Source organism: Antedon mediterranea, chromosome 7 (genome assembly GCF_964355755.1).
Source record: "Antedon mediterranea chromosome 7, ecAntMedi1.1, whole genome shotgun sequence".
Taxonomy (NCBI): domain Eukaryota; kingdom Metazoa; phylum Echinodermata; class Crinoidea; order Comatulida; family Antedonidae; genus Antedon; species Antedon mediterranea.
Genome location: NC_092676.1, coordinates 20184000 through 20208584, shown reverse-complemented (window position 1 = coordinate 20208584; position 24585 = coordinate 20184000). Strand labels below are relative to the sequence as shown.

At 31.8% G+C, this 24585-nt stretch overlaps 4 protein-coding genes across 4 annotated transcripts; all 4 read left to right on the top strand.

The window, feature by feature from the left end:
• The first annotated feature begins 112 nt into the window (after window positions 1-112).
• On the top strand, window positions 113-1084 carry LOC140055478 (galanin receptor 2a-like). Its single transcript, XM_072100818.1, has one exon. It carries the CDS (start codon window positions 113-115, stop codon window positions 1082-1084), a length of 972 nt encoding a protein of 323 aa, XP_071956919.1.
• Window positions 1085-2263: 1179 nt separating this feature from the next.
• LOC140055477 (D(1)-like dopamine receptor) lies at window positions 2264-3220 on the top strand. The gene has a single exon (XM_072100817.1). It carries the CDS (start codon window positions 2264-2266, stop codon window positions 3218-3220), a length of 957 nt encoding a protein of 318 aa, XP_071956918.1.
• Window positions 3221-3743: 523 nt separating this feature from the next.
• Window positions 3744-17294, top strand: LOC140054111 (phosphatidylinositol-glycan-specific phospholipase D-like). The gene is made up of 25 exons (XM_072098986.1): window positions 3744-3866; window positions 5004-5062; window positions 5450-5528; window positions 5961-6058; window positions 6396-6506; window positions 7377-7425; window positions 7709-7769; window positions 8293-8400; window positions 8897-8924; window positions 9596-9735; window positions 10039-10228; window positions 10655-10779; window positions 11213-11402; window positions 11499-11609; window positions 11937-12005; window positions 12305-12464; window positions 12681-12733; window positions 12982-13079; window positions 13444-13637; window positions 14170-14382; window positions 14701-14760; window positions 14959-15071; window positions 15398-15424; window positions 15527-15571; window positions 16497-17294. The coding sequence occupies exons 1-25, from the start codon at window positions 3785-3787 to the stop codon at window positions 16581-16583; spliced, it is 2550 nt and encodes an 849-aa protein (XP_071955087.1). The 5' UTR covers window positions 3744-3784; the 3' UTR covers window positions 16584-17294.
• Window positions 17295-17394: 100 nt separating this feature from the next.
• On the top strand, window positions 17395-22670 carry LOC140054112 (leucine-rich repeat-containing protein 72-like). The gene is made up of 6 exons (XM_072098987.1): window positions 17395-17534; window positions 17897-17970; window positions 18190-18455; window positions 19289-19378; window positions 19750-19939; window positions 20225-22670. The coding sequence occupies exons 1-6, from the start codon at window positions 17517-17519 to the stop codon at window positions 20394-20396; spliced, it is 810 nt and encodes a 269-aa protein (XP_071955088.1). The 5' UTR covers window positions 17395-17516; the 3' UTR covers window positions 20397-22670.
• Window positions 22671-24585: the final 1915 nt, after the last annotated feature.

The following is a 24585-nucleotide window of genomic DNA, read 5'->3' as shown; positions in this document are numbered from 1 at the left end:
CTTTGAAATTGTTGTCTTTGATCTTATAGTATGACTATTATTGATTAGCGACATATTAAATTTGAAGAATTCATGTTTTGTAATCGCTAGGCCTACATAGATAAGTATAACCATGGCGAATTTCACCGATGAAGCAATGTGGAACTTTACAGCTAGCTGCACTGAATTTATTCCTCAACCAGTGGATTTTACAGACCCATTCAATTGTATATTACTTTTGTTCGGTTTAACCGGTTTAATTGGAAATGCAATTGTCATTGTTGTTATCATCAGTACGAAGGCTCTTCGCTCGAAGATGACGTATCAGTTAGTGTGCAACTTAGCGATTTCTGATTTGATATCATCCGTATTTATGATTCCCCGACCAGATATCTTTTATGATCAGAGCTTTATAATGGAGATTGTCTGTCGAGTGTACGGTACGAATTTCCCGTTCTGGACGTCTCTAACCGCGTCTGAGATGGGACTACTAATGATAGCTGTGGACCGATACTGGGCAATAGCAACTCCCTTTAAGTACAAGTCTATTGTATTTTCTTCAAAGCGATATATTCTCTTAATGTTTCCATGGATGTATGCCGTTTTGGTTCAAATGTTTGGTTGGTTTGTTAGAAGGGTTGATGACTGCGGGAAGTGTCGTGAGTTTTTTAACTGGCAGTACGCGTTACTTTTAATGGGAATAAATATATTCCTATTTACCTATCTAGTTCCTATCACATGCTTGCTGATTACGTATTATCGAACAATACAAGCGATGACCACTATGACACGAAATATGGACAAGTATCAACAAGGTAAAGCTTCTGAAACGCTGACAAAAACAAAAATGAAGATGACGTGGGTGTTCTTTGCATTGACCGTTGTCTTTATAATAACTTGGACTCCTGACCAGGTCTTGCTTTTATATTATACCACGATGTATAAATTGGATTACACCACCAAACCTGAGATATATACCAATATTTTCACATTGGTCGCCTTTACCAATTGCCTTCTTAATCCGTTTGTTTACGCCTTTACTCAGAATACAGTCAGAAGAAAATTGGGCATTAACTGCAAGAAAACAAAAACACAAACCGATTAATTATAGGTTTGACATCTAGCGTGTGAAAAATGCCATATGAGATAATGACTGTTTTTGACTGTGACTTTATTCTGAATTTAAAAAATAGAAGAAACTTAGGTTCTATAAATATAAATTTACTTCTAGAATGTTGAAGACATGCCGAATTTTCTTAAACAAATATTATTTTGATAGATTTAATACACGTTTATACAAATGTATTGATTTGCGATGAATGGAACATTTCAATCTCTCTATTCAATCTTATTTGGTTTAACCATGGACCCATGGTTTAAAACAAGGATGTAAATGTATAGGCCCTTGGGTGATAAACTTAAAACCTTTAGATATAGTATTATACTTTGAAAATACTGTTAATACATATTAACCGTTTTTGGTCGCCGTTTGAATCGCAAATTTCTTACTGTGAGTGTGTGTACTGTTAGATATATAAACACATATACAAATAAACTTTATTACTGACAGTTGCTTCTCAACGTTTGTATTAACTATCTGAGTTAGGAACATACAATCAATAAATCGAAATACTTAAAAACAAAACGTAATACATTCCATATGGTGAATAACAATAATAATCTGATTTATATTAATTGCAACAGTATCCTGCCCTAGATTCAATCCGATGAAGGAAAAGTGAATTTCACTCTTCCTTGATTCTATCTTGTTTTAATGTGATGGGTAAAGAATACCAACGAGAGTTATACTAAATGAATTTGTTTAGCGACGAATTATAAAAGAATCCAATGATAAACAAATAGCGAACTATTTCTATTGTGACGACGCCGCGCGTTTCTGAATGAAACATAATATATAATTTAGTTTTAAACAAAAACCTTGATTAGTTCTAGTATAAAAATACCTTGATCTACACACTGTAGACAAAGATTCCAATATTAATATAACATATTGTCTTCATCGTCATGAATAAAACACATTTTTAATGACCAATGATTGACAAAACATAGAAAGTCTCCATGTTTTGTTAAATTAGTTAAAAACGTATCGAATATTTAGTAGTGATATAAACTATCAATCATAATCAATCGTTAATGTTTTCATTAAATTGTTTTTGCTCCTATTTGAAATTGTCTTTGATCTTATCGTATGACTATTATTGATTAGCGACATATTAGATTGGAAGAACTTTGCTTTGCAATCGCTGGGCCTACATAGATAACCATGGCGAATTTCACTGATGAAGCAATGTGGAATTTTACAGCTAACTGCACTGAATTTATCCCTGAACCAGTAGATTTTACACACCCATACAATTGTATATTACTTTTGTTCGGTATAACCGGTTTGATTGGAAATGCAATTGTCATTGTTATTATCGTCAGTACGAAGGCTCTTCGATCAAAGATGACGTATCAGTTAGTGTGCAACTTAGCGATTTCTGATTTGATATCATCAGTGCTTATGATTCCCCGGCCAGATATTGTTTATGATCAGAGCCTTACAATGGAGATTGTCTGTCGAGTGTACGGTACGGACGTCCCGTTCTGGACGTCTCTAACCGCGTCTCTGATGGGACTACTAATGATAGCTGTGGACCGATACTGGGCAATAGCAACTCCCTTTAAGTGCAAGTCTATTGTATTTTCTTCAAAGCGATATATTCTCTTAATGTTTCCATGGATATATGCCGTTTTGGTTCAAATGTTTGGTTGGTTTGTTAGAAGGGTTGATGACTGTGGGAAGTGTCGTGAGTTTTTTAACTGGCAGTACGCGTTACTTTTAATGGGAATAAATATATTCCTATTTACCTATCTAGTTCCTATCACATGCTTGCTGATTACGTATCATCGAACAATACAAGCGATGACCACTATGACACGAAATATGGACAAGTATCAACAAGGTAAAGCTTCTGAAACGCTGACAAAAACAAAAATGAAGATGACGTGGGTGTTCTTTGCATTGACCGTTGTCTTTATAATAACTTGGACTCCTGACCAGGTCTTGTTTTTATATTATTCCACGATGTATAAATTGGATTACGCCACCAAACCTGAGATATATACCAATATTTTGACATTGGTCGCCTTTACCAATTGCCTTCTTAATCCGTTTGTTTACGCCTTCACTCAGAATACAGTCAGAAGAAAATTGGGCATTAACTGTAAGAAAAATTAACAAAAACACAAACCGAATACTGGGTTTGACATCGAAGATGTACGGTTTGAAGAATGCCATCTGAGATAGTGATCGTTTTAGACTTTTCTTCTGAATTGACACTGGCTTTTTACATCATAAATAGTATTTAGATTTCAAAAAATGGCATGAATGGAAATTATTTTTGAATAATAAAAACAAAAATTAGATAATATATAAGCTTAACAAAAGAAGTAAGCTCTTGCGACTCTATATGCCCTATCACAAGAAGTGAAATGCTATAAAAACAGGTAAAAGATTAGGTCTATATTAAAATGGAATGTGTATCTTTCTTTACTTCTTAACTTGTTGACTATGTTGCTTATTTTGTAATGAATTTTCCTATCTACATTATTCATATTTACAATTTTCATTATTATAATAGTATATTAGTTAGCCGGAACTTAGACATCGTACCAAATTGCGAGAATGATTCTGATCGACTGAGGGCAGTGTATTGCTTTGAAGAAGCCGAAGACGATCACGTGCGTTTGTTATGGTTTTTAAAGAAGTTGTGCAGACGATCAGACAGACAAGCATTAAAAAATGTTTCTTGTTTCATTGTTAATAGTATATATTTCTATATCACCTGTAAAATCATGTGGCATCACAACACATATAGAAATTGGTAATTCATATACCAAGGCATTGACCTAAGCTAGTCTTTGTAGTTAAATTAGGCGTAGTAAGATTATCTATGAGAAAGTATGACTAGCCTAGGCTAGGCTACCTAGTTAGGTAGTAGGTTAGGCCTAGGCCTACTTTATCTAGGCCTACTTTACAATATCCATTGGCATAGTACAGTAGAAAGAAAAAGAGAGAGGAAACCGCTACCTGGGGAGAGAGGTAGTGGGGCCTAGGCCAAGCCAGATTTTATTGATAGATAGGATGTATTGATATATATACACAATAAGTATTTGATTTAAAATAAAATGTTGGTTGATACTTATAGTAATACGTTATGTCTAAAGATACGGTACCGTATCCATACTTTTAAAAACTAAAGGTACGGTAATTATAGAGGGCGCTATGTAATGTGGATGTTAATCAAATAGGTTATTGCATTGGTTTTCTGCAAGCCAGCTGTGTAGCCTAGTGGGCATGTGATGAGGCTTTGGCTTAAGGGGTTGGGGGTTCGATACTCTTCTTGACGTCTTTTTTTTTTTTTTTTTTTTAGTTTTTAATTTAAGAGAGATTATTTAGAGGGTTAGGTTTTTAATATTTAGGAAGGAGTTTAATATTTAGGAAGGAGTTTTATATTTAGGTACGAGTTTTAGGAATGCAATTTTACTGTACTTTTACCAAACGGAAGCGCCCTCTATAATTACCGTATCTTTAGTTTTTAAAAGCATGGATACGGTACCGTATCTTTAGCAACGGCGATAGTAATAATTGTTAGAATGTGTTTTAAATATTTTAAGAGATTTTAGGCCTAGGCCCTTGCCTATCTGTTTTTTCCTTAACACGCTAATAAACACCTCTCCCCTCACCCACACACCCAACCCCAAAATCTTTCCAAGTATATAAATACATATAATAGTTACGTAATCATATTTACATTACATTATTGATTTAGTATTACTCACAAAGGCCCATTAAAATGCATTGCTCTTTGTGAAGTCTACAGTGGACACTTGTATGTATAGCAAATGCTCCCCAACTTTACTCAATTTGCTTCTTGAATCTTATTGGTATTCCTGCTATCCAAGTCTAGGCCTACATATCTTTCTAGACCTGTCAAGAAGTTCTTTTATTTTTACTTTAGGTCACCGGGCAGCAAGTTATTTTGAATACACTGATCAATATGGAGTAGAATATGGAAAGGTTTGTGGCACAGCTTAACAAACTAACAACGATTAAATATATATATATATATATTAATTTTTTAAACTAATGTTTTCTTTTGAACCTTTAAACATACCTATGCAGTGTTTGCCAGTATTAGTGGTAGACTAGGGCTAGCCAAATAAAAACACATAACAGCAATTGGATGTTCTATTTTGTAATTATTGGATTATTGATTCAATATGTTTGACCTTTTTTTTAGTAGGCCTACAATTCATAATCAGTGTATCTCACTTAACTAATTTTTTTGCAATATTGGACCAGTTCATTGAATGCTAAGATACAAACAGCAATTTGTAGTGTGGTGATAGTTGAAACAATTGTGAGTTTCTGATATTCCTTTCCTTGTTTCTTGTACTGTACTAGTTGATCGCTGCACATCAAGATGCATTCCAAGCTGGTAATCCTTACCCAGATACTTTTTATGACTCATTGTGTCACCAAGGTTAGTGTCATATCAACAATATTTATATAATTTTGACTAACTTTACAGTTATGCCTTACAACAGGAGAAATAACAGGTAATCTATGGCCACTCCAACTACAGAGGTTATTTCATTCCACAATCAGCGCACCATACTTTTGTTTACCACTTTATACTTTTGTTTACCACTCTATAGTTTTGTTTAGCACACCATACTTGTTTTGTGCCTGCTGTTGACAAATTTGTGTTTGTATCGAAATGACAAGGCAAAGAGGGTAAACGATCATGTGAAAATACACACAAGCAAGAAGCACAAACAGGTATCGAACCTGTGCCATTTCATACGCAAGTTTGATTCCTTACCATGGTGTCATATTCAGGGACCTAGAATTTTTTTTATATATAGTTACTGTATAATACAAACTTGTATGGTTATTATCCTTTATGATTTAGGACAGTTCCATGGAGTATCTGAAGACACCCATTGGGCACCATTCCTAAACGTGACAATCAACTACATAAGAAACACATATCCACAACCATGGGATACAGTGAGTATATTTGTAGAACAAATATACAGTACCTTATATTTATGTTATATTATTACTATATTATATTAATATTTTGTTTATCTTTATGAATTATATGTTAATTTAATTTTTATTGTTACTTGTTTATGTCATCATTTTGTATTGTTGTGACGTCCCTAATGATCAGCTTAAAAAAAAAAAAATATATTAAAAATATCGATTATTATTATTATATTATTATTGATGTTATATATAGTACATAAAACATACATAGATTCTAAGTCACTGATTGGTAAAAAATCAGATGATAGTTCCAACCATTGAATTTTGAGTAATTTTGTTTGTTATTAAAAAATAGGAAACACAGAAACTGGTTGTTTTTATGCTGGGGTTTGTATCGCATCAAGTTGCAGACATTTCATGGCATAGTCTTGGAATTGAACAAGGTTTCCTAGCAACAATGGGGCAGGTTAGAGTTCAGAACTTTACAAAATCTTTTCCCTTTCACTAAAGAAATACAAATATTTAGATTGTTGATATGAACATGCTATATCCATAGCCATGGCTTGTACATGTTATGTTATACATGGCGTAGAGTTTGACAAAAAAATACTCATTAGACTTGAACACGTATAGTATCTGAAAATGTACTAAAACTTTCATCAAAGCCCCATTCCCTACGTTTTTTAGATCTAATTTAAGATCACAAACTATATTTAATGTAAAAATAATACTATATGGTCCTATTGCGATAACTTTTTTCGTCTTTAAACGGTTAAAAATGTGAAAAATAAATCGATTTTAATAATTATAGCGGCCCGCTATAAATCCCAAAATGCATTGCGCGCGGATTGATATTGTTGTTTTTCACCTGTAATTCGCCCACTTTTCGATCGATCGTGAAGCCAAAACAAATGGAAGACTCCTAACTTTTCAGCGAAAATACCGGGTTTTCCCCAATTTGTATCAACGGAGTCTGGCAAAAATAGAAAGACAATTAATGCAGCAACTATACAACGTCAGGCTAGGTATATAGCTAGCGTACGATGTTCGTACGTTACCGATGTTTACCAGCTAGGCCTACAAAACTAAGCCTAGCTAGGCTAGGCCTGAGACCGTCCACGAGAGGTCGATCGCCGCGAGCTACTTAGGTAGTGCATTGTTTCTCACTTTTTATCATAATTTACCATAAAACGTACATTTAAGACAAGGAATGACATGGTTTAATGTTTTTAAAGTGATATATATGTATTATTTTCCAAAAAACGTCCAAAATTGCAGGGAAGGGGTCTTTAAACAAAACCATTCTTTTAATAACTAATTTAAATTATTTTTTTAGGTAAATTTCTTTGGATCATTTTCAGCAGCACATCCTGTAGGGGATGAAGGTAAAGTGGCCTTTATATGCCTATGATTAAATTAATAATAATATGATGATGATATACAGGTAAACAAGTTTATTCTGAAAGGATTAACCAACCATTCTAGTAAGATTAGCACATCGAAGCCTCGCGTGAGAATTCCCATATGTGTTTGTCAATTAGTCTTGTTTCAATGAATGCATTTATAACTTATTATAATGAATAAACATTTCAAGATAGTTTAATGCCACATATACTTTAGATAAATGTATACACTATTTAATATCTTATTTCCTTGTTTCCCTAATAGGAGGTGACGTGGTTGCCCAATTTGAATTTGACACTGGTTATATAGGCGAGATCTCAGAATGGTTAGTGACATGAAAATTTTGTTTAAATGTTTGCATGTTAGTTTTACCCAAACCTAACTTTGCTTGTGATAGCAAAATAATAAAGAGAGAAGAAGAAATTGTTTTCCTATAGCTAAATGGTTGTAAGGGCGCGTGACACAGTGTGTTAAGCGTTGAACTTCTGATGATGTGAGGCCAATGCTCGTCGCATTGCTTTTTTCCTTAGACAAGACACTTTACTTATGTTTGACTCTTTCCATGTATAATGTGTATATGGGTACCTGGTTGGATCAAATGTACGATACAATACGATATTATTTATTGTCATTTTAACAATGAGATACAAATGAAATTTGGTTGGTTTGTTTACATTTTTATTTTACATATAATTATGTAAAATGTAATTGCACTGATTACTAGCTGCATAATTATGGAAACATACATGTTTGATCCAATGACCAGGTTAATTATGTGACTCGCTTAAAAGTCTTGTAAATTAACCGCTAAATTAGATTGACATTTTATTATTATTATTTTTTATTAGGTACCTACCAATTCAGGATCTTGTCAACATCTATCAAGAGTACTATCAGGCTAACAAAGTGGATGCCTCGCTGATTGAGGAATGTAGTGCCCTAATGTTCTTAGGCAGGTCAGTTTAAAAAATATGCTTATCAAAGCCTGGTTTCCATAAAGTCGCTACAGCGTTTCCACTAAAATTGCTACACACGCAGATGTCGCCGACGCAATCGGGAAGGGTCCCCGATTCATCGCAGTCAAATCGGCAAAGTTCAAACATGTTCAACTTTGCCGATTTTTTCGGCGATGAATCGTATACGCGTATCAAAGAATATATAGCGCTCGCGTATTAGATCCCTGATAAATAGATCGGGGATCCCCGTTTCCATAGAATTGCTACGCTCTGTCGTGTAGCGATTTTATTGAAACCAGGCTTAAAAGCTCTATCCATCTCTACCTCTATATATTTTATAAATTTTACATCTTTATTTATTCTTTTGTGTATTAGTGGCTCTCATGACAATATCATTCTAATTATTGTGTTTATTCTTGTGACTTTAATTAAAAACTAAAGCTGATGTTTTATTACTGATATATTTCATTATTTTATTGTACTGTATATTTTATAGACTTGGAGAGAAGTTGGCTATTTCTAAGGTTAGTGTCTTCCGTTTATAATCAAGTAACATTTCTATTAGTTTCAACTTAGCAAATATTTTACTGTAATTCTGAGTATTGAAACCATACCAAGGTCATTAATACATTTTCAACACGTTATTAGTATCCAAAATAGATATATACTTTCACTTGTAGTAATATATTTATTTAATATCAGTTTCACTGTGCTATATTAGTTTATATGAATACATAAAGCTATGGACAAATCTGGAACATAATTCTGCTTCTTAATCCATACAATTTTGAGAAAAAAACAATGCAAAAGATAGCTAATCACTGGCTATTAGCGCTCAGTGGCTAAACTCAGGGACCTCAGAGCTTAAGGGGCCCCAGTGCCTGAGCAGTCAAATGAAACTGCCAACCAGGTGCCTTTGCCCACTGTAGTAAATGATCTTGTGCACTACGCCGTATCCGTATCTTTCTCAAATCTCTTTACTAAATGGGAGAAATCTTCATTTAGTGTTATTTTCATTTTTCTTTACATTATTTTTTGGATATATGGAATTGTGTTATTCTAGAATAAAATTCGATCAATAGAACAGTCGGTTCAGCTTCCCCCCACTATCCTTATTTCAAGGTCCTGGATCTGGCAGTGTAATTGTCATTCTTGATACAGGAAATTTAACATATCTGTTTGTCTTTGTGTCTAGCTGTATCGAAGCTATGCTTCCAAATCACCATTCCTTATAGAGGATTACCAAGACTACTTTCTTGGTGGTGTAGATGACATGGCCGTCTGGACTACTAACCTTTGGCGTACGTCACTCTGGATGCTTCAGACTGGAACTGAGTAAGGGAAAAGCAATAACAGTGTTGTTCATAAAGCTCTGTCTACAGTACACTATCAAACTTTATGTGTCAAAAACATGTGATATGCCCATATATGGACATGATGATGTCATATCACTACCATATTTGGGAATATCACTACTACATTTTGGCACACCACACTTTTTTATCAAACTATTTTGATAGTGTAGACCTACAGTAGCTTAAAGTATAAAGCTTTCCATGTTTGATTTAATAATTGATTAAACTTTATTTTCGAAATAAAACATTTAGAATTGAATAATCAGTATTTTTAAAATTGCAGAGATTGTCAAATCCCACACAGTACTTTGTTTATTTCCTGTCCAAATCAAACGGATGTTTACCAAAACCAGCGCAACATCAAAACTACTAGTCTCCATTCCAGACTACACTTACATGGTTTGTCATTGGATGAGGTAAAATACAGAAGAACTGAGCGAGGAGTCTACATCAGTGCTTCCGCAAGACTAAAGGTTAGTTTAGTTTCAGTTTTATTTCACACAAAATATTACACTATATATACATTTATAAATAATAATAATACATTTGATTGTGTGTGGAGATTACGATAAGCCATAATGGCTTAAAGTCTAAACCTCCAGATAATACAATAAATATGGTGATGACTGAAATAAGCAAGTAAAAAACAATACAACATATGCACTTTAAATAAGTTAGTTGAATTAATTCCAAAGAGCTTATATTATTCAACAATGTCAATGTGAGGTAATTTCCTGATCGTAAAACGGTACTGGGTATGATCAACTAGAGTTCCAGCGCTCAACATCCATTCATAGAAACACTAATGAAGGGATGCGAACATGGCAGGGACTCAATAATAATAATTACAATGTTATGAAGAATACCATTAGATTTTGTATATTTTAATCTTTTCTTAGAGAAAATTGAAGTCATTGCAAAAGAAAGAAATGATGAAAAAGCAAAAATTGAGGTTGAAAACACGTTATCATCAAGAACCATTAACGACATTGTATGTTGAGAATGCATATGCCAAATTAGGATGGTAAGAAAACTACTATTGTATGATTACTTTTCACAGTAAATGGCAGCTGTACAGGAGCTATTATTATTAATATAATAATCAAGCCCATAGATGGGATTTTTACAAGGGGTTCTTTTTTCCCATAAATTAAGTGCAACCAGAAGAAATTAAAGAAATGACAGATTTAGGCCTACGGTACCTAGTAGATGAAAATAATTTCCCTATAAGTTAGGCCTATTTACTAGCACTTTTTCTGTTGGACTCTAGTTTGAAAGGGACAAAAAACGGAGGTTCTTTCAAACCCTACAAACGCTTCATCTGGTAGGCGCTGCATTGCTGGCTATCGTGGAGAGCCTAACTTGAATTTCCTCACCCATTTTCCAGTTAAGCTTGAGGACCAGAATAAATACCTTTATCTTAAGTATTAACAAAATAATACGCAACCATTATACAGGAGTTTTATAACAGAAGACCTTAATGGAGATGGTGTAATGGACCTCATTGTTGGAGCTCCTGGATATAGCATAAACAACAACATCCAGCTAGGCCGTGTTTACATCATCTATGGGTCAAAAAGTAAAGGACTGCCACAGGGAAAAATAGACTTGGATGTGTCTGCTGATGCCCATATTACTGGCCTAAAGGTAGACATGTTTGAATCTAATGGGTTATATTATAATACTTATTAAAAGCCAATATTCCTTTCAAATACCGCAAACCATTATGTTTTTCTTTTGTAGAAAAACGGTCGATTTGGGTCCGCACTTGCTGTACTGGACATAAATTTAGATGGAATCGCTGACTTGGTTGTGAGTGCGCCCTCTGTTGGATCAACAACTTTCTCGTATTATGTAAGTCGTTCCTCATTCTGTAGCAATTACGCAATGCAGTTCAAATCAATCACATAAAATGATATAATTCACATTATTCACTAATGTTTGTATATATGAAATGAACAATTTATTTTTTGTATGTTTGATTGCAAGTGCTTGTAATTTCTTCGGATTTTTGGAGATAATAAAGTTTCTTATGTCTTCTTACTTACTTAGTCCGGGACATAGCAGAACTTATAAGATTCCTCCATAACTTCCTATCTGCCATTGTGACAGCCAGTTCCTCTCTCACTGACCTATAAATCGGTGGCAATCTCTTATTTCTATTTGTAATTTATTTAACAGGGAGAAGTTTATATTTATCTAGGAGGCAGCAAACATTTTGGTTCTCCAAATATTACTATCAAGGGGCAAGTAAGTAAATATAATTCAAAGCAAAAGGATATATGTGTAATATAAGAAACATGAGAGAAATAACTAAAACAAAAATATAATTATATATATAGGCCTAAATAAAGAAAAAATATAGCCAAAAATGATTTTTTTTTTTATTTACAGTTTGTTAGCATTATTTTAATGTATGTATTGATGTTGAAAAGACATAAAATTGGGGCATGACCTGCAAAAGAGAGAGAAAAAATAACAAAACTGCAAACTCTCAATTTAAAGTTAAAAGTTGTGAAGACCTATTGACGTGTATATATTTTTCATAGGATATTGCAAATGATTATTATAATTTGGGTTGGACATTAACTGTTGGAGATGTGAATAGAGATGGACATAATGACCTATTAATTGGGTCACCATTTGCATCTGCTGGGGGTCAACAAAGAGGCATGGTCAATGTCCTGTATGCAAACCACAAAATTAAAGGTATATACGTTTTTTTTTGCTTGTTTTTGGTTACCTTTCCTATTGTATATCTATTGTTTGTATATGTTTTTAAATGAAGGAAAAGTTACTGACTTTATAACTATGTACCCTCTTGTCTCCACAAAATATTTGCTTATAAATTCAGGTTTCTCTCTTTGACTTAAGATGCACTAAGAGAAAATAAGTATATAATTGTTACTGTTCATATTTGTTTAGGTCATCAAGTCATGTCAGTTATTGAAATGGATATTACACTCAATGGCGATCAGGTACTTTTTAATTCAGTCTTTAAATTTCGGATAACTTTTCATTATTTGTTTAAACTTTTTGTCTTTTGTTCTGGGTGCTAGTGAGACAAGTATCCACTTCTAGCTAGGATCCATGATGAATTGTTTTTGTATTTGCATATTTTTGTTTTGTGTCATCAAAGATAATACATGTGGTATTATTATTATTAAAAGTGATATGTAAGAATGCTAGTTACTATGTTCGTTACTGTTTGTATTGTTTTACTTAGGATTATGGTTGGTTTGGGAATAGTATAGAGTTGAAGAAAATGAAGTCGGGAAGGACATTATTGTTTGTGTCACAACCCACATACAGGATTTGTTCTGTGTAAGCTTAATATTATTTTTATAATTGTTTGGTTTATAAATAAAAATGTTAATATTTATGTACTAATAATAATAAATTTAATTTCACCTGTGGAAGTAAGTTGGAATATCTAGCTGTCTTCTGGCTCTTGGCTGTAAGGTTATAAAACATGCCCATTACCGTTTTTATGGTACGATCATTTGGGAAAACACCTCGCAAATCCTATTAAGTTTAATCTAGTCTCTTGACTGTAAGGTTAAAATATAAACCTTACGCAGTCCACTTATAGTTTGAATAATATACTATATCAATAGTTTTTCTTCATTTCGCCGTAAAAATAGCATGTCTACCATTAGAATTATTATGATCTTTATTTTACCCACAGTGAAGGCTGCCCTCATTCCGATAATGACACACAGAGTGTAGGTCGCATTGTTGCTTACGATGTGAAGAACATCAGCGAGCCAGTGTTCTGTCTTCATGGTGAAAGTGCATTTGATAAGCTGGGATCTTCTATGGCTGTTGGTGACCTGTACAATGATGGAAGTGATATTCTTGTTCTTGGAGTTGATACTGGAAGTAAGATAAATGCATCAGTTAAGCTCTGTTCACACTATCAAACTAGTTTGACATAAAAAGTGTAATATGACCAAATATGGTAGTGATATGATGTCATGTCCATATATGGGCACATCAGATGTTCGTCACATAAAGTTTGATAGTGTTGACAGAGCTTTACATGACTCTTTTAATTTAATAGTTTCGTTAAAAACCTGTACAACTGACAGAAAATTGTTTCATAACAACCAAAACGTTATAACATTTTCAAACACACTTTATTTCCTTTTTGGAACTTGTGGTGTACTGCAAACCTAGCGTTACTAAAGTTCTGTCTAAACTATTAAACTCTGTGTGACAACAAAATGTGATGTGCCCATATATGGACACAATAACATCGTATCTCATCGTATAGTGTAGACAGAGCTTTAAACAGGAAGTTTGATATATTAGAGTTAACTTTGGCCAAATGCTACATTAGTTTTACAACATTTTCATTGCTGGTTTAAAAGTTTTTATATTTAAAATTAACCATCATTAATATTATTTGTAGATGTTACAGGAAAGATTCTAGGCATATCTAGCAATTTTAATCAAGCTGGTTATGTACAACTATTGAATTTAACCAAAATGTCAGCCACTAGTGATAGCTGCCATCAGATGCAGGCTTCATCCATTCCAGAGGTTGCAACCTTCAAAGGTGACAGATTTTATGCACGGTTTGGAATGGCGTCGAAATTCCATGATGTTACTGGCGACAAAATAGGTAAGTTAAGAAAAATAGAAATAGTCTGTAAATCACACAGTTTAGACAAAGATAGACTCCATTGAGAGTAACAATGGGCCTTGCTAGTTTGTGTTCTATTTTAGATTTGAATATTGTATTTTATTTTAAACTTTAGCCACCATACCTATCACATAGAAATGCCCCACAATATTACCACAACACTAAAGCTCTGTCCACACTATCAAATTTTATGTGACAAATAATGTAATGTGCCCATATATATATATATTTAAGCATATCACTAACATATTTGGGGATTTGATAGTGTAGAGCTTTATTCTGTTTTCTTCTTTTCAGGTGACCTGATTGTTTCTGCTCCATACAGAATTGATGACATCACCGAAGAAATTTTTGGAGGTAATTATTGTTTTAACCATTGTTTTGTAAATAGCATCTTGTTTAAATTATGTGATCTGAAGCTCTATCTACACTATAACATTTTAAGTGACAAAAAAATTTGATGTTGGCCCCATCCTTCACTAATGTAAATAAACAAAACCGGTAACCTGTAACACTACTGTACTTTTTATATCTTTTACTATTTATTGTCCTTAGGAGATACTGGTTCTGTATACGTGTTCAAAGGAGGTGAGAGCCTTGGCAAGGGTGATGTGACAATGCAGTGCAATGGCCTAGCAAGTGCTGTGGAACCTTGCCCAGCTGAAAAGGTATGTATTGTTCTTTTTATTTGATTATTTGGGCTTTCCTAATTGAGTGATTAAATTATATTTATTTTCGTTTTGTTTAAGGAACACCGTACCTCTCAATTAATGTATGTACAGTTTATAAATGCAGGGGCTAAAGGCCTATTTATATTGAAATAAAATGCCTAGGTATAGTGTTATCAAATCAACATTTTTATTTAAAAACTACTACTTGAGTAATTCATGGTAATAAGTCTGCTGGATTGAATTGATATCACAAGAGTAAACAAATTATAATAGGATCAAAATCAATCAATTAAAATAATAATAAGAAATTTTATGTTTTTCAGGCATTTACTTCATATACAACAAACGAGGTAAGTTTGATTTGATTTTCTTATTATGAATATTGCATATACTGTAATATATTGTGGATGTTGGAAGTTGATTATTTATACTATAATAACATTTATTTTTAGAGAGGATCTCATTTTGGTAAAGGAATCGGCAGCTGGAAAATACAAGTGAGTTACATTTTGAAAATAAAAATAACACTTATTCATGTTACATTCAAGTTCACATGTATGCACACAAAATTTGTATTTACAGCTCTTTCCAGTCCATCATGTGTTATGTCACTTTTCCTTTTCAGTGCATGTCTTTCTTATTAGGTGCATTTATATAAAATACTGTGACTTAATTTTTAAAAACCTTTCACATAGAAATTATGTAATTTGTCGTATTCGATTTAGACTTTCACCGCTGAGTACAGTTTTTCCGTTGAGTACTTCTTTAACGGAGTATTTTGAGCGTTGAGATTGTTCTTAACGAAAAAGGTTTCGTTGTCAACGTTTTCTATTCGAATGACTTTCTGTTGAGCACAAATTTACAATTCGAATACAAAAGTACTCAACGAATCTTTACGTTGACAACGAAAGTTCCCAATCGAATACGACAAGTGGCTTCTTACATGGAGCTTGTATAGTTATGTGTAATGGAAATATTTACTGATTAGTTGATTTCTTAATAAAAATTATAAATTAAATTAATAGGTTAAGCTACATGGGTTAATCATGTTTCTTCAACATGCTCTACTAGATCATGTTAGGGTGATTAACTATAGCTCTGTCTACTGTATGTAACAAAAAAATGTCATGTGCCAATATATGGACATGATGACGTCATGTCACTACCATATTTGGGCATATTACACTTTTTTGTTACTAGTTTGATAGTGTAGACAGAGGTTTAGGTTGATTAGCTATTTTAAATAAAATGAAAATGATAATTGGAACCATTAATAAAAGTTAATGTGAATCTACCTATAGTGAAACAAATTCCTTTTAATATTCACATAATTCCTTTTTTCATAACTATCTACTATTCATTATTGTGGTAGTATGCCTGCTGCAGGATTTTCTGCTAATTGTGATGATTGTTACTTTACAGAACTCTACAGCGCTGGTCGTGTCGGCAGTGGGTAGTAACTTTGGCAGCAGACTCGCAGGCGCACTGTACTTATTTACGGTTAAATAGATTAAGATAACATACTGGGATTTCAATTGATGTTGGGTGGGCAGTGAGTTTAAAATATCATACTCCTGCTCAGTACCACCTGTGCTTTACAAAAATATGCAAATTTCTAAATATATAAATATGCTAACAAATTGCTTGCTAATTTTTTACAAATTTTATTTTTTATTTTATTGATTTATATTTTGTACTGAAAATTATATTTTGAATTAATAGATTTTTAATTATAGATATCAAGCACTTTATAAACAAAATGTGAAACCAGTTTCAAAGTTTGTCACAATTTTTTAAATAATTGATAATATATATAAATTATGGTTTGTTAATTGCATACTTGTATCCATTACCTCATGAATATAAGAGAGACCAAAACTAGAAAATAAAACAACATTTAGAAAAATAATACAGTATATTTTTACGATGAAAAAACTATAATATAAATGGACAGTTTTTTCACATTTTATTTAATTATTGATAATATATATATATATGTATATCCATTACCTCATGAATAATTTATTCTAATAGAGACCAACACTAGAAGGAAAATAAAACTTAAAACAATGCAACAATTAGAAAAATAATAAAGTATATTTTTACAATGAAAAAACTATATAAATAGAAATGAGTATACTTATTATATATATATTAGAACAAAATGTTATTTACTTTAAAATTTGTGTGCAATAAGTTAATTAAAAGGTAATTATTTCAGATGATAATAATTTAAAAGAATGTTTGACTATATTTTTCGTTAATAATTATTGTAAACGACATCAAAAAGTTAGACAAAATCATTATAGCGCCCTCTACAAAACTTTGTTATTGTTTGCACGCTGTCAAGCAACAGACAACAAACGATTTTCTTGCTGTGATTTTCGTGATTTAAAATGTAATAATTTGATTGAAAGACTTTACTAACGCCGTGTGGCAATCATGGCGGAAGTTGAAAAGGTAATGCAATTTCTGTATATATTTTAAGCATTGAATTAGAGCAGAGACCATAATAATACTGTAAAATAAATCTAGACCCCTACACAATTATTAAGCATAGTTACCAACCCAGGTACAGATGCGGGCCTACTACGTAGAGTACTAGCGAACCTACTACTACTAGCTAGGCCTAGGTAGTCTTAGTATTGTTTATAATAATGGTCATAGACTAGCAGGCCTATTTACTAATAGGCCTAGGCCCTGGTCTAGTGCTGTACCATAGTAGTATAGTAGCTAGCCTAAATAAGTAGTAATTAAATGACATTTTATAATAATAAATAAATTTAAAATGTCAAATAATTATTTGTTGATATTTATTACAGGTGATAGAGGAGCAAATGAGGTCACAGGGCATACGAAAAGACCAGGATGTCACACAGCTCTATATGGCTAATAGGTAATTTATAATAACATCATACACAAATATAGTTATTATTTTTCATTTATTCTACAGTCCAACATATTGTAAAATGTATAAGTATTTCAAAACTGATTACTACTGAAATAAAAGTGATTACTTATTGTACCTGAAATAAAGTTTAATTTAAAATGTATTTACTGTATCTTAAAAAAAAAACCTGAAAATTAACACACATAATTTCTTCTGTACATCTAGGAAGTTAGCTAAAGATGGTGACTTATCACAATTCAAGAATCTGAAATACTTATGGTTGAATGGTAATCGGTTACGTCACATCACCTGTCTAACTAAAAACTACCATATGACTGAACTGTACCTGCAGGACAATGAACTTGTTGATATCAATGGTGCTCTAGGACATCTGACATGCCTTCACACCATTATGATGCAGAACAACCAGTTGACAAAGTTAGAACAGACTGTGAAGGAATTCAAGGCAATGCAGAACCTCAGAGTGTTAAGTGAGTTGCAGCTAAATAATAAAGCTCTGTCTACATTATCAAACTTTATGTGACAAAAAAATGTTATGTGCTCATATATGGACATGATAATATCATATCCATATTTGTATATTTGGGATATCACTACCATATTTGGGCACTTTTTTGGTCAAACTAGTTTGATAGTGTAGACATAGCTTTAGAACGAATAAGTTTAAATAGACGTCAGTCTTTGAAAGATCTCTTAGGTTGACTACCAGTACATTTGGTTATACATTTTGTTCCACCTAGTCGCCTGAAGAATCTTTACAGTTGTAACTCATAAACTGTATAACAATCTTCCCAATTCCATTTAAGCATCAACTTCTATCAAACTTTTCAAAACTCTTTAAAACCCCACCTTTTTAGTTCATTGTAATCAAATCTTTTTTTGGGACAATCTACTGATTGATAAAAGCACTATATAAATTCACATTAACATTAAGGCATCAATGATTGGATACATGCACAATCAAGTAAATAAACTTGTTTGTTAAATAAACCTCATTGTAGATAACATACTTGGTGAACTTTGTATACTGTATATAGACAAACTTCATAATACACAATTACGTACTGTACATACCAAATGTAACACTAACAAGCAGAACATAAATATTTGCGAAAATCGTACCAAGTTACAACACTTTTACATGCTAATTTATCACTGTAGCGCTTTTTCAATATTAATTCCTCTTGTGGAAAGCTTAAATTGAAGACATAGAAATGTATGTGGGGTTTTACATTAAGTTAAGTACCATATCCTATCCATATATTTTTAAGTAATACAATATGTCTTATATTGTTTATTGTAGATTTGTCTGGAAACCCTGTTGCACAAGAGCCTGAATACAGATTTTATGTTATACATTATGTCCCATCTCTACAACTCCTTGATAGAACCGGTAAGTCAAAATTATATCTTCATAAGAAAAAAAATTAAGAATGTTGATTCATAGCATATAGGGTTCAATAATATCAATAAAGGTATGTCTACACTATCAAACTAGTTTGACAAAAAGTGTGATGTGCCCAAATATGGTAGTGATTTGACAAAATATGGTAGTGATATGACATCATCATGTCCATATATGGGCACATCACACTTTTTGCTATGAATCAAAGTTCTTCAATCACATAAAGTTTGATACTGTAGACAGAGCTATGTATAAGAGAAATTGTGTCTATAGTAGATTTAAGGGTGGGCCTTTTAGATCTGACGCAGTTTGGCAATGAATACTTTTCCAGAAAATATTTCCATTTGTTTATCTTTCAGAGGTGTTGAAACAAGAGCGTGATACTGCAGTTCAGTACTACAACCAAGATCGTCAAGCTCTTCTAGACACCATCTCATTTGGACGCCGATGGCCTCTAGGCCCTCCAAGACCCCAGGCTAACACAGGCTTGTCATCACACAGCGGAATGAACATTTTGCATAATGAAACATGGGATAATCGTGAAAAATTGTTAGTAAAAGTAGTAGTATTTCTATTTGTGATTTTTTCAAATCAAAGTATATTTTCTAAACCTTTATACACTGTACATATCTTGCAGTGTAATTTGTTGTGTTTTTATCTTACAAGATAGTTTTGCTAGCTTAACTATAATACTAATTGTTGTTGACTACGATTTGAAATCTTTATATTTGAGTATATTTATTTTATTTATAAATATTAGGCTAGATGATTATAAACATTACTTATTATCCCACATAATTATCAAAGACTAAATTAATATAAATTTTATTTTAGTGAAGATGACCTTAGCGACACCTCCAAAGGTGACCGTGCATTGAGGCGTTCAGTGATGCAATACTCGACAATAGATTGGTCAAAAATACCGAAGTCGCAGGAACGTCGAATTGGCGTAAAACAGAATGAAGATGAAACGAAAGGAGAACTCATCACTGTACAGTTCAGATGAAGATAATGTAACAACGCACAAAACAAGTGGAGTCCCTATTTTCCCTTGATTGTACATTAAGTAATTATTTAATATCTGAGACGATTGTTGCCTCAGATAATATACAGTAGATTTCAAAAAGGTTGCTATATCTTCTACCTCTTTGGTATTTATTTCTACAATAATTTTATTATATCATACCATATATTATTTATTAAAAGAGTGTGTTTACTATCATATTGGTGCATTATTATATCTTCCATTATTATATAATATACTACAGGATTATAACAATCATCTTCCATATATTGTTCATATAGTATACATTATTTAGTAACTTTTTTTACTATACTATCAAACGTTATGCGACAACAAAATGTGATGTTCCCATATATAGACATGATGATTTCCAATTTTTTTGTTGACATTATCTTTGTCCTTTGTTATATAATAACATTTATATTTTTCCTATATTTATTCTACATTTAAATCTTGCATTGTTAATTTTTGTTTTACTAAAGTCACTGATATATCATATACTTCCTTTATTTATATACCATATATTTATAATAGTTGTATTGTTTTCCACACCATCTTCATGTTATGTATTCTATTTTCATTTTAACTTAAAGCCCAGGTACAGGCATGAATTTTAAATTTAATATTTGATTTATAATTGTACATAAATAAAATATTTGTAACAGAAATCGAGACGAAAAAACATGAATTTCACTTAATATGGTCAAATACAAAATTTGGCAAAATTCTTCCATAAAAACCAGGAAGACTTTTTATCAGTAGTTAGGTAGTTAACCTAATGTAATAACATGTCTGGTGACTCCCTAGACGGTGAAAAAAGATGGTGGATATACGGTGGATAATTTTTGCTATAGCTTGAAAATAAAAATCTGAAGTTGAATAAAAATGTCAGAAATGTATTATTATATTACCTATATTTAGTCATCAGATAACATTTTTTACCACACCGTTTATTTTTCATAGCTTTTTAAAATGCCTCTCTATTTACAAAATGTGTGCAACTATGAATTGGAATGTATGATCAATAGAATTTTTTTGCCCGCACCTGGCCGTCCTCCTAGATAACTCCAGTAGATGTACAGCATGAGAGTTGTATTAGGTGTTTGATACATAGTTCATATCTTTGTAGTATTTCTGTGTTACAAAGAATATTTATTAAATGGATTGTAAACAAGACAAATTTTTATACTATTTTTTTTTTGCAAGAGCACCTGTACATTGTTTTCATTGGAATTGCAATTTCCACCTAACTAGTTTAGTGGAATTCCCAACCCACTATAACTAATTCAGTGGAACTAGCTATGTGGAATTTCCATCTCAGAACTATAATTCAATGGATTTCCTGGGGAGATTTTACTTGGTTATTTATAAGCAGTATGGTGTATTAAGTCAGTAACCCCACCCACAATTTTTACTTGTGGTGGTACTTCATTTGAATAGTTAATGTTGAAGCCCCATTCTCTATAATTGTAGATGTTTTGTAAAAATAATGCATATATATTACTTTAAAAACATTAAACCAGGTCATTCCTTGTCTTAAATGTATGTTTATGTTAAATTATGATAAAAAGAGAAACAATGCACTACCTAAGTAGCTCGCTTCAAATGTCCTCTCCTGGACAGTCTTTAATCTTTTAATTCAGTTTTGTAGGCCTAGCTGGTAAACAGTAGTAACGTACAAACATCGTACGCTAGCTATAGGCCTAGCTTGACGTTGTCTAGTTGCTGCATGAATTGTCTTTCTGTTTTTATCAGAATCCGTTAAAACAAATTGGGGAAAACCTGGTATTTTCGCTGAAACGTCCCAATCAAATATGCTAATTGGTAACCGCAAAAAAAAAAACAATTACTTTTTGAAGCAGAAATATGATTTTTATTTGTTTCCTTCATGATCTCAAGGTAGAAAAAAAACATATGAGAATGATCTATAAAAGTTGCATCCCATGCGGCACGTATAAAAAACAACAGTTCTACATCAAATGCTTCATTTATAACTATACACAATGATCATATACAACAAAATCTAAGATAAAAAAAATTGTATACATTGAGTCAACTTGTCTGGACTTATCAATTACTGAATATTACAATCTACATACAAATAGTACAAAAGAACACATAACAGAATTAAATACATTACGGTAATATAATGTTAAAGGCGTTTCAGAAATTAACATAGCAGTTTAAATGACAATTTTGATATAGTACGAACAATTACATCATCAAAATAAAGTATACTGTTTGAGTTATGATCGTAAAATGTGGGCAGCATTTTAGCTATTAACATGGTATTAGAGCTTTCTACTAACGTACTATGGGAAGTCTTCATTTTGGTCTAGGATTTAGATGGTATCAAGATAGTATCTTAATCCTAGACCATACACTGAATCTACAGAATTTGATTAATAAGAGTAAACAAATTGTCTTAAGTATAATACTGAACATTAAATGCATTATATGCTGTAGATATTGTGTACATTGCCACAAATTAAGACTGTACCCATCAGAGACCAGTCCCAGTGGATTGTAAGCCTAACAAACACTGTCATCCTCTCAGAAAGACCGGTGACACAAAAACCCTAAAAATACATATTTAATTTACTTTAAATCTTCCTAATACATTTTTTTTATTTCATTGTCAATAATCTATATAATATTAGGAATTCATTATTTTATTTTGTATAAAAAAAATATTTGTACAAATTTTAAAACTGGCGGCAATGTCATAATCTTAGATACTTATTAAAACATGATTAAATTTTGTTCTTTCATTTTTCAAAAATTCTGTGATATGTCTACCTAACTATTTTTCACAAAAATTGTGAGAATTCCACAATACATTATTTATTCAAGATTCACAAAACTTTCAAAATTAGTCATTAAAAATGTACTTTTATCACAAAAACCTCAATGGTAATTTACAACAAAAAACATAAATAAAGTGTTATAAAAAGCATATAAAATATTGTAATATTTCATCCAATATATTAGCACTCAACATTATAATGTTTTTACCAATTATTTGAGGTATAACCCAATATTCATGTCACACGACCTCTAATTCATACACCTAGTAATTTTAATAATTTACATCAAAAATATGTATTTCAAGGAAAAGTAACAAGATTTTGAATACTATGTATCAAAGCACCAAATATGTGTACTGTTTCATGTTTTATTATGTGCAATATTAAAATACATAATGTGCTATATGTTTCACCTTCCACTCTTTACTACCATTAATATATTTCTATTACCATACAATGGATATATACTAAAATAGCTGAAATGTGGAAGAACATTTCAATACAGAAATCCCATTCTAATGTAGCAATAAGGTAGTAATAATTGTAAAATATATTTGACATGTATAAAAGTTCTATATACATGTCAAATATAAAATAGATTTATCTATTATGGTATTAGTTTTGTATGTACAGTTCAATAAAGCATTTAGTACAATATATATTTATTATAATTGGAACGGGCAAGGGTGGGGGGGGGGGGGAACCTGCTTGGCGAGGGGGAACATTTGGGGGTCAGCAACTCTTCATTTTTCATAAGATTATGGCATAAGCGTTCAAAGTGTCAACAAATGAAATAAAATATTTTTTCCAAACCTTATATTCCTTCGCTGTATCAACTGTGTTCACAATAATATTTTGATCCATATTGATATTTACCGAATATTTAAAATCTATGTAAAAATCATATCTTCTGCTTTGATGAGCAACACTGCAACATGTCATAACTCATTGAATAAAGAAATATGAATTATTACCACTTATGATTTATAATACATAATGAATCAATATTTACCTACACACATCTTAGATTTGTAGTTAGAGTGACTATATAATCATGTTATTACAATAGATTTGTATGCACTCTAATTTATTATTTACAGCATGTCTACAATATTTACAGTTATCACTCACACACAAATATAAATCATTATATTTTATATTATTAACATACTTCTTGCATCCTGAGTACCATAGATTTGTTCAAAGTATGTATTCTTATAATAAATTCTATTTTAAGATTATCTGTGACTATGGTATACAGTATGAATAACAAAATAACAATTTTATTATTTATTATACAATTGTTTTTATTCAAGTAATTTTAATGCAAACATAAAACATAAAATTTTACTTATGTTGGGAAA